Raw genomic sequence first — 11,071 nt, forward strand, 5'->3', positions numbered from 1 at the left:
AGCAGTTCCGGACGGGTGCTGCCCGCCCCGCAGCGTACGCGTAGGTGGCACCCTACGTGCGGAGGGAGGAAACGTCTTCGGCTGCGGCGCAGCTGTCTGTCATGCCGGCCGCCCCACACGGCCAATCACAGCCGCCGCCGTCGGCAGGAGGGCGGGAGTTCCGGGGTGCGCCGCCGTGGGAGCGCTTCCGCCTTCGCGGCTCCGCCCTGGGGGCGGGGCGGGCCCGTCGGTGGGTTTCCGGGTCGGCGGGGAGCGCCGCTGCTGTTGCCGGGACCGGGACCGAGGCACCGCCGCCGCCATGAACCGCTTCTTCGGCAAAGCGAAGCCAAAGGCGCCTCCGCCCAGCCTCACCGACTGCATCGGGACGGTCAGTACCCTCCCCGGCGGGCCCTGCCGCCGCCTCGGGAGGGGCAGGGCAGCGGCGGGGTGGCCGCAGGGCCGGCAGGGCCAGCCGGGCTGTGGGCGGGCCCGGGGCTGAGGGGTGCCTCGCCGGCCGTGCCTCCGCTGGCGTGCTGCAGGTGAGAGTGTCGGTGGCCCGCCCGTGGGCGGGATGCGGGTGCCCGCACCGGCCCGGAGGCGCGGGGCTTGGAGCCGTGCGTCCGTGTGCGCCCGCGTACCTGAGCGCGGGTGCGTAGCTGTGTGTGGGCACAGTGTGCGTCTGTCTACATAGACACATGCCCGTGCTTTGGTGGAGCGTGTTTGTACATATGTATACATATACTTGTGTGTTTTAGTGTGCAGCTGTGCAGGAGCGTACATGTGCGCTGGTACCGGCATTTGAACGAGTATTTGTTTGCTGTGCCTGGGAACTCATCCCGTGTGTGGATGCACGTCATGTGCACGTAAGGCCTGGCTCTCCTTACATCCTCATGGATATTTGCAGTATTTCTATCTGAGGACTGCACAACTGCTGCTGATTGCAGTAGTGAACTCCTGCCACACCAGTTTGTGGTAAGGCAGGGACGGGAGCAAGGAAACCAGTGCCTCTGTCCAGTAGAGAAGGTGGGAGGGCAAATGTCTACTACCAGGGGCTTGCCGTAGGGACGGTGGTGAAGATGTGTACCTATGGACAGTTATGAAGCCCAGAGCAAGTAAGGAACGCTGAGGGGACACATGGTAGAACACTTTATAGCTGTTTTAAGGTTGGCCTGCCTGAAAAGAAGGTTGAGGAAGAGCTTTAAAATGGTTAATCTTGTGATTCCATAGTATTTTTTTGGCTTTTAAGTTTGTGAAGAAAACTGTGGTGTGTTTTTATAGCTCCTTCTGTCGTAAACTAATTTTAGAAGGTGGAGAAAGCATACAGAGGTCTTGAGTATTTGTCTTAGCGGTTAACGAAGTCAGTGAAAGGTCATTAATGGCTGTGGTGTAAGTGGAGGTTTACTAAGGCTAAGTAAATATTGTCTCAGGAATCTGACAACAAAAAATTTCTGTGGAAAATCATGATTTTCCTCCCAGAAAATTTATTTTGCTATCTGGTGAAGAGACTCCCTGAGTTAAATGCCTGATATTTGGTATGTGCTACCTACACATAGCCATGCACATCAGTCTCTGGCATACGTCAGTGGCTGGGGCAGGGAGAAGTGGTGATAGTGTTTTTCCCAGTAGGTTATTTTATTGGTGAAGAACCTGTATTGCTTTTTAGCTGTATTAAGCCCAAACATAGCTCTAAGTATGTTTAGTTAGAACAGTGAATAAAGCATGTGCTCAAAAATCAGGGGTACCTTTCCCATTGTTACCAGTAAATGCTTCAGTGGATGACTAGAACTCTAAAATCTGATATACTGTTATAAACTTAAATTTTATAAATTATAACTTAAGTATTATAAATACTTAAATCTTAAATTGCCGTTTTGGCAGCGTAAGCTGAAGGCCAGGAAACCTTTCCCTTATAACACTAATTCTTTATTAGTCTGTTAGATTTTTCAGGGGTGATTCTGCCATTTCCAAGTTAATGTCTGTTTTCTAATGTTGAAGCAAATGAAGACAAAATTTAGATATGTCAGCAGTCTTTATTCTACTAAGAGCTTGTTCAATTCCAGTGTTTTTGTGGGGTACATAAAAGTGTAATTTAAACAGCTGCTTTGATTGGCAACACGAGGAATTTAGGATGTTTTCCAAAAAAAGAGTCATCAGTACCGCCCACCAGGAGCTGCATGCGGTTTTGATTCTCTGTTAGTTGTTTGTAATTACATTCTCTGAAAATTTGGCAATACATGACAGCAGGTTAACTGAAAAGTAGTTGTGCCGGTCAGCTGTTGGGAGATGAAGGGCTGGCTCCAAGCACTGCTCTTTGGTATGAGGAAGTGTACAAACTGCTGTTACTGTTACTGAGCTCCATGTTAGCTTTTGCCGTTTTGACATCTTTCAATTCCAACTAAAATTTAAGACAATTCTGGTTTACTAGTAAGTGTGGGGAGAAACCTAGTTCCTTTTACAAGTTTGAAGTTTATGAATTAACTTTTTGTGCCGATTTACACAAAGTAATCTATATGGTTTGTGAAAGACTTGCTGTATTTTTCAGTTAATTTCCGATAGTTAAGTCTCTAGTATAGATCCTGCTAAAAGACTAGAGATATCATTAGATTTTCTTCTTAAATTGCATGTGAATTATTATTAGAGTTGTGTGAGATACTAAAAAAGCTTGCCCTGTTTCTTTACCGGGTTAAAATCAGGAGTTTGGAGACTTAAGTAATGTCACTTCTGTGTTGTTTTCAATCTTAGGCACATTTCATTGTATTTCTTGAAAGAGTCAAATTGCTTTGTAAAATATCTTACCATGTTAATTCAGTGGTAATTACCCATTAAATGCAGTTAGGAATTACTATATTTGGCAAGCAATGCTTAATGTTCATTATGCCTGTGTTTTGGATGTTCTTTCCTGTGTATGCAGAAGTAGTATGACTGAACCCAGTAAGATCAGCATACAACATGCTTTTTTTTTTTTTTTTTTTTTCGTGTTGCAAGATAACAAGCATCACCTTAAGTATCTAAACAATTCAAGATTTTTGCTGTTAAAGACCTGGTTCTGTGGGATCACTAATCTGAAGTGTTTACTGAAGGCCAGGAAACACTTTTCCCTACTTTTCTGTGATGGCTGGTTACTAATGAGCTTGCTGGCTGGCTGTGTGATGTCCTCCTGTCTCCTCACTTACCACCCCATGGGTATGTTCCCACTCTTTCTTGCAGTTTCTGCTCGCTTTTTTGCCGTGCTTGCCTTGACATTGCACTGTGTGGCAGGTTTTTTTAATCCTTTCTGGCTGAGCACAGTCAGATGACTCAAAGCTGTCATGAGGTTGGTAGGAGGAAGGATGCATCAGGAACTGAGGCACTGATATTGTTTTTACTTTTTCTTCTTTGAAAAAACACTCCAAATCTGTGGTTTTTTTCAGAGTAGTAAGTAGGAAACATAGGAACAAAAGGCTAATTAATAATTGTGACAACAACGTTAAAATTCAGTCTTATACTTGATGTTCTTATTATTTTTTTAAAATTGAAATAAGCTGCAGTTTTGCTTAATAGGGATTTGGGATACCATGATCACTTTCTTTTGTTTAGATGGGGCCCTTCTGTAGCAATGAAACGTATCTTGGTATGCCTTATTTGTGAATAGAAAACGGCTCTTCAAGTCCTAATACAGTCTAGTTTTCTTTTGGATAAATTAGATCTGTTGTCCCTTCTGTCCATTCTTATTTTTGAAAGCTGAGGTCTTGTGTAGTGTAATGTCTGTGTGACATTTTTATGTAGTTAATCAATGTAGGAGGATCTTTCTCCATTTCCTGCTAGTACTGCTTAAAGATTAATTATATAACTAAACCAAATAACTGATTCTCCCTTGTGAAGGCAGCTCACCTCAAACATGCATTTAGCTGATGAAGATCTTGAGGAGGTGCTACCTTTGAACCTCCAAGAGTTTTAAAATATCTATTTTTCTTGCTGTTAGTAAAATATTTGGCATAACAGAAAGCTTAATACAATTTTTCCAATGCCAGCTGTGCCCAGGCACTTTAGTGTCTTGTGTGGAGTGTTCATATAAAATTTTTAGCTCAGGATGCCTCTGGCAAATGTATGTTGATGTCATAAAGCAAAGATTTAAAAGGGTCACTGAGACACCAGAATAAAAATCTGCATAATTATACACGTTTAGCCACACTGTTAACAAGTCAGAATTGTAAATTTTCACTGATTGGTATCACACTATAATTGGAATGTCATTGTATTCTAATCCCTAGAGAGGCACTTTGGAATGAGAAGTTAATAAGCTTTACTTTGTTGTTTCCAGAGAAGTGCTGTCATAGTCGGTTCATGTTAAGGAGTCTTTCTTTGGGCTTTTAATGAGTTTGTATAAGCTGTTAGCATGATCTGTACCCATGCTTGGTTGCCTAATTTTCGTCTTTAACCCTCTTATGAGGAAGGGTTAAAATATTTCCGTAATGACAGCTCTGTGATATGCTTTGCACTAGGGCTGTTGCAGTTGACTGCTGAAGGCCTCTTCCTGAGCTATGCAGCTGCTATTGGGATTTGGAGCAAAAGTACAGTAAGAATTCAGACTAGCTACCAGGTGGAACTGCTGTGTCCTGGTTCCCTTTGTGGAAAGTGATGGGAAAAGTGTCTCTCTGACAAAGAAGTCAGGCACCTTTGAAAAAATGGTTAAGTCTGGGCTTCTTAAACATAACCAGTATTCCAGGTATTATTGTGAAGGATTAATGTTCTCTGGCCACCATAAATAAACCTCTAGCCCTGCTGAACACATCCCTGTCCCTTTTGCATTGCCCCCTTATCTGCCAGCATGGTGTACTTCTGTTTTTCTTTGTCTGTTCCAGTTTAGTCCCTGGCACTGTATGTTATCAGGAAATCCTGAATAGACACCATGACTTGAGTGGGTGTACAAGGGAGCATTTCAAAATGATGAAAACGTTACAATGGCAGAGCTTCCTGCAACCTCAGAAAGTTTCTTGTGCTCCTTGTAGAAGTTGTTTCATTTGATTCTGATTTTAGATTCTCTACAAACTTTAAACTGTTTGTAAAACCACTGAGTGAAGAAACAATGCACTTAGAAGCATAATAAAACTGAGGCTGTTCATTTTAAAGTCCAATACCTGAATAAAATCTTAATGAATTTTTTTTGTTTGTTTTCCCTTTTGTGTATTAAAGGTGGATAGCAGAGCTGAGTCAATTGACAAGAAAATCGCTAGGCTTGATGCAGAACTAGTGAAGTATAAGGATCAAATGAAGAAGATGAGGGAGGGACCTGCAAAGGTAAGAATCTTCTGTGGGATTTAAGCATGAGAGGATGTGACTTATGCTTCTTGTCATGTAGGGGTGATTTAGCCAGTTCGTCAGGTTCTTAGGATTGTATCTTGCCCCACTGATGACACACAAGATACTGCCAGGATTATTTTTATTCTGAAGCATCTCTTAGACAAGCATCTTTGAACAGTGTTTGCATTGGGTTTTTATTGTTTCCAAAGTGTAATGTAATTCCTCAGAAGTAACTTGCTTTCCTTCTTCCTTCTGTTACCTGAATTAAGTCTGGCAGAGAGGCTGTTTTGTTCATCAGCCAAAATAAAAAGTCTGCACTATGCAGAAAGGGAGTAAGAAACCCCATTTTTGAAAGGGAATGAACACATAATATCTAATAATAAATACGTATAAACAGTATTATTAACATACCTTTTGCAGTATTATTTGATGCCTACCATTAAAATATGTTGATGAAAGATGGTTCTGATGGAGTAAGTTTGACTTTGTGTTCTGCTTATAAAAAGAAATAAAAAAATTAAAAGTCAGAAATTTTGGAAGTATTTTCTACTAGAAGCTTTACATACAGGCTTAATTGGTTAATCGTTAGGGCAGAACAAACACTGAATGTGACTATTGTTAAACTCTTTGTAGTAGTAACTGAGGAAAATATTGGAAAATACAGTGCTATTCATTAGGTTTAAACAGTATAATCAAGTATAAAGTAAAATACTTTTCCTAATGTAACAATATTGTGTCTTTCAGAATACAGTAAAGCAGAAAGCACTGAGAGTGTTAAAGCAGAAGCGAATGTAAGTTTACACCTTTCTCAGTTTGGGATTAATGAAAGCCTGTTTTTAAGGGGAGTGGCACACTTCTCATTTTGCTTTCCAGTACTCTTGCTTCTGAACATTCTTTAAAGAAAAATGCTGACCAAGCTAGCCAGCTTTTCAGAAGCATCTTGTTACAGAGTCAGCATATTTGTGCCTTATTTGTATGTGAGTATATGAATTTGGATTGGGACAAGCTGACCTAAATCTGCTCATTATTAAAGCTGTGCTTGGCTCCTAAACTTTCTGAGGGAGTGCCTCATTTTATATTATTAATTGATTACTATAACTATTGTACTTGATGATCTTGGTGTGGTTTACTACACGTTTACCTGTTCTCTGTGGACACCCCTTAGGACTTGTGCACACGTACTGCAGGTAATTGTGTCTCTGCAAAAAACCCAGAATGGACAGGATAGATGATCCTGTGTCTGGTCTAGTCTAGTATCCTCTCTTGAAAAGTGTCCAGCAACAAATACAAAGGAAAGAATGTCAGAACATGCTAAGTGTTCAGTGGAGTAGCTTAGTCCCTGAACTGCAATTTTCTTAGATGCTATCTGAGCCAAAGCTCATATTATCTTGTATTTTATATCTCTCAGATGAATTATACTTCTGCAGACTTGCTCAATTACTTGTTAAGTATTTGTGATCTCTTGCCATCCAAAATACCCTATGGTAAGGAATACAGTAGTTAGATGTTGTGAGGAAGACTGCTTGGTTTTGTTTTTTCTTCTGGTTTTTGACTATGCTGCTTGCTAATCTTACTTGATAGTTGTTCCCTGTTGACAGTCACCGGGCCCCTCATAAAAGGGGAGCATAAAAGATGTGATGTCATAAAAGACATCATACCCCTCAGTCATCTCGTTTCCATTTTGCTGAACAGTAACACATTTAGTCGTTCATTCCTTGTCCAGAATTTTGTATTTGGATCATCCTTGTCTTGCAGACCTCTGCCTTGGATGTGTGAAGAAGAACTCATAGTTTGGTTTTATGCCTTTGTTTTTACGATTAACTTAACATAATTTACATTCTTGATTGGCTACAAGTTTATCTTTGAGAAGGATGATTTCTTGATTTTTTTAAAGTCATCTTTTTCTTTTTGGTTAGCCTCGATGGTTTCTTTTTGCTACCCTATCCTCTCCCCCTCTTCCCTGCTCTGCAAAGCTCCAGTGCAGAATCATTGAGGTTTGGATAACCTGCATCTCTTCCATTCTGCTTACAGCATTAGTGAGCAATGGCATGTATCTCTAGCTGATAGTAATTAAAACTCTTGCTATATCCTCACCTACAGTGTATGCCTATGCAAATATGATATTGGTAGTTAAAACAGAAGCTTAGTTCAGGAATAGCTTTGTCAGTTTTAAATACACAGAAATGTATAACAGCCACATTTTTATGAAGCTGTTTATTCTGCAATTGTTCGTAATAAATTTTTAAACCCCATATCTGTTCCTGTCTTTAGGCTACTGCTGATGACTTCCCAATTCTTTAAAAAGTTAAGAATGTTTGTGGCAATAAATAGTGTGGTGTGTTAAAACCATTATTTGCATTGTTTCTAACAGGTATGAACAACAGAGGGATAATCTGTCACAGCAGTCTTTTAATATGGAACAAGCGAATTACACTATTCAGGCACTGAAGGATACAAAGACAACGGTACCAGTATATTAATCTCACATTTGCTTAATTTGTGTATGCTACATCAGCTGCAAGCATGTTGTTTGACTCTATTCTAGGTGGATGCAATGAAACTGGGGGTGAAAGAAATGAAGAAAGCCTACAAGCAAGTCAAAATTGATCAAATTGAGGTGAGCTATAGTTCAAATTATTAAAGAACAGAAACAATATGCTGAAGTAGTGATGAGTGGACTGTGTAACTCAAAGGTAAGCTGATTGTTTTAGTTCATGTGAGTTTGCCTGCCTTTTTTATGGGACCACCATCGTAATTCCTTCCTGGTTTCTCTGGTACTACACAATCAGTTGTTGGCCTTACTGCACTGATTATTGTTTCCTTGCTGAGCTAATCTTTAATCTCTCCCTTCCTTCCCTCTGCACTTCAGCATAAATGTTGGTGAATACTTCCTGCTATGGCTTTTTTGTCTCTCTTCTGTTTGGTTTTCCCCCCCATGTTAGCAACTTGCAGATTAGTGCTTTGCTTCCCTAGTTCAAGGAAAACAAAATCCAAAACAAAAAAAGAAACTGCCCCCTCCCTGCCCCTGCCAAAAAAAACCCAAGCCACAAAGGAACACCAAAAACCAAACAAAAAAAAATAATTTCAAGAGGTCTGTAAGGCCTGGCCCTCTCTTCATAAAATGCCTAAAAAGGACCCTGGAAGTTCTGTAAATATAAAGTATGCTGCACTTCAGTACTAGCATTTGGTAAGAGTTTGATTCCTTTACATTCTCTTTCCTATGCTGTTTTTTTACATGGCCTACATTGTAAACCTTCAGGTAAGTGTCTCCTTACTTGTACCCAAGCACAGTGCCAGTAGGTGTGCTGAAGTATCTTCTAAATTTTGCTCAGGCATAACTCAGGTTCGTGCTTATTCTTCAGATGGTAGATAGAATTTCTCTAGATTTCATACTTCCCTGCTTTTCAAGGTAATGCTGGACTCTGTAATTTATTAGAGCTTTTCAATTTACTCTGAAGAATAATTAAAAGGATTTTGCAGAGATGTTGTTTCAAGGTTCCTCTTTTTCTACCTCATACATTTACTACAATTTTAATAATAAAGGCCATAATATAGTACTGAATGCATGTGTCTTGATTTGTATTAATGCTGCTTCAAAACATGGGTTATGCATCAAAAAATGTGAGTGTCGTGTACGTTGGAATTATTAAACTGAATTTGATTAAGCTCTGATAAATGTAACTAAAACTATTTAAATATAGACCAGTTGAAATTGTTTCGTGCTGCAGGACATACAAGACCAGTTAGAGGATATGATGGAAGAAGCCAATGAAGTCCAGGAGGCACTGAGTCGTAGCTATGGAACACCAGAGATTGATGAAGATGACTTGGAAGCAGGTTAGGAAGGCGGAGGATGATTTTTACATTACTGAATGTAAAAATCATCATACAGTCATACAGTGATTTTAAATTTCATTAGTCAAATATTTTAAGTGTGTTCAAAAAAAAAAAAATTTTTAACACTTTTTAAACCATAAAAGCTGGTTTAACACTTTCCTTTAAGACTAGTAACAAGAGCGTGAGACAAACATGAGATACATGCTAACAGAATGCTACAAATGAAGGAAGAAAGGTTCTCTCTCTTTTGTGTGTGTGTGTGCTTATTCCCAACTGATAACTCAAGTAATGCTAAATGAGTATGAATGTAAGCATTCAGTATGAATCCTGTTTCTCTGTAAGAGGACCTTTTCTTATGCAAAAGGAGTTCGTTGCATAGTTTTTTAACCAATGTAATTCAATTTCAGAACTGGATGCGTTAGGTGATGAGCTTTTAGCTGATGAAGACAATTCCTACTTGGATGAAGCTGCATCTGCTCCAGCAATCCCAGAGGTCACTCCTACCGATACGAAAAACAAAGTGAGTCCTTTCCTCTTTAAAAGCAAAATACTTTTTTGTTTTGTTTTGTTTTGGACTGATCACATTTGTGTTTGTTGCTTCATATTTGGAATCCTTAATATTTTGAATAAAAAAATGCTTAACATTTTTATGTGTTTTGGATGCTATATATGAGAATACAGTGTACTAAATGCTCTTTATTATATTCTAAGGACGTAAAATGGCTTTTTGCAACTCCTGTCTAACGTTGTCAGACTGCATGTACCATTACAGCTCCTAGAATAGTTATTCTTAAAAATGTAAATCTCATCTGCATGTTTGCTTTTGGGGCTTTAATATAGCTTCATATAACGCTGATGCTCTTGTTTTCTTATTAAATTACTATATATAATATATTATTCTTTCTTATTTTGTCCCCACAGTGACAAGTACACATATATTGCTTTATAGAAATCATAAGGGAACGTCTGTGAAATGTTTGGGTTGGTGGAGAGTTGTTAACCTGTTGCTGCTTCTTCTTTCTTATAGGATGGCGTATTGGTGGATGAATTTGGATTGCCAAAGATCCCTGCAACATAAATGTTTCAAAAGCACAATGAATATAATGAACTGTACTTTATAAATCAAATTAAGTATTTTTTTTTTAATTCTGGAAAACTTGTTCTTCCAGTGTAACCTTAATATCACTACATCCAGGAATGCAATATGAATGGCTAGTGGTGTTCTTTCTTTGAAGGAAGTTCTTCTACTACTGACTTTTCTGTTAATGGAAGATTTGGCACAATTCTCTTCGGTGGAAGCAGTCAGTCCAATAGGTTTTGATTTCTGTGCGTTATGGACAAAGTAATACATGAAGAGTAGTGGTGGCTGTTGATAGCTAAGGTTTATTTTGACTTCGTATTACGTTTCTCTTTCTTGGAACTAAGACTGTACGTTGCTGCTTACTCTGTAAAATAGCTCCCTTATTACTATACTTATTTGATAAAATAATTGAAAGCAATTTTTAAACTACTGCAGTCTTGAGACTTTTATGCTGTTGTACTTGTAACCTCCTTGAAAGCTGTAACAAATAGGGTTATTGTTAACTTTGTGTTCTATGGAGACATAAAATAACGTAGATTAGCAAATCCTTTTGTGTGGTTTCTGGTAATTAATTTGGCCTTAGCCTGCCCCCAGTTCTTACCAGCGCTCTGTGCTGCTGGAGCACAGGCTTTGCAGAGGTGGAGCCCGGCTCTGATCCCAAAGGCAGGCACACACCGGGCGTGCCCCGGCCCGGTCCCCTGCCCCTGGTTTGCCCGGAGCAGCAGTACAGGCCAGGGGACAGAAGGGCCCCACAACAACCGGCCGGAGGAACCTGCGAGATACACCTGACCAGCCGGCCGGGGGCGGAGGGTAACGGGGGAAGCGGCCGTCTCTGCCCCTGGCCCCGGCGCTCCTGGGTCTGAGGCGCTTAATTGTTTCCTCTCGTTAATTACA

General features: G+C 40.2%; 1 protein-coding gene across 1 annotated transcript; it reads left to right on the forward strand.

The window, feature by feature from the left end:
- Window positions 1-201: 201 nt before the first annotated feature.
- On the forward strand, window positions 202-10,722 carry CHMP5 (charged multivesicular body protein 5). Its single transcript, XM_056331077.1, has 8 exons — window positions 202-367; window positions 5,152-5,256; window positions 6,004-6,050; window positions 7,631-7,724; window positions 7,805-7,876; window positions 8,988-9,096; window positions 9,504-9,616; window positions 10,124-10,722. Exons 1-8 carry the CDS (start codon window positions 299-301, stop codon window positions 10,172-10,174), a joined length of 660 nt encoding a protein of 219 aa, XP_056187052.1. The 5' UTR covers window positions 202-298; the 3' UTR covers window positions 10,175-10,722.
- Window positions 10,723-11,071: the final 349 nt, after the last annotated feature.

The sequence above is a fragment of the Falco biarmicus genome, chromosome 3 (assembly GCF_023638135.1).
Source record: "Falco biarmicus isolate bFalBia1 chromosome 3, bFalBia1.pri, whole genome shotgun sequence".
In the NCBI taxonomy this organism is placed as follows: domain Eukaryota; kingdom Metazoa; phylum Chordata; class Aves; order Falconiformes; family Falconidae; genus Falco; species Falco biarmicus.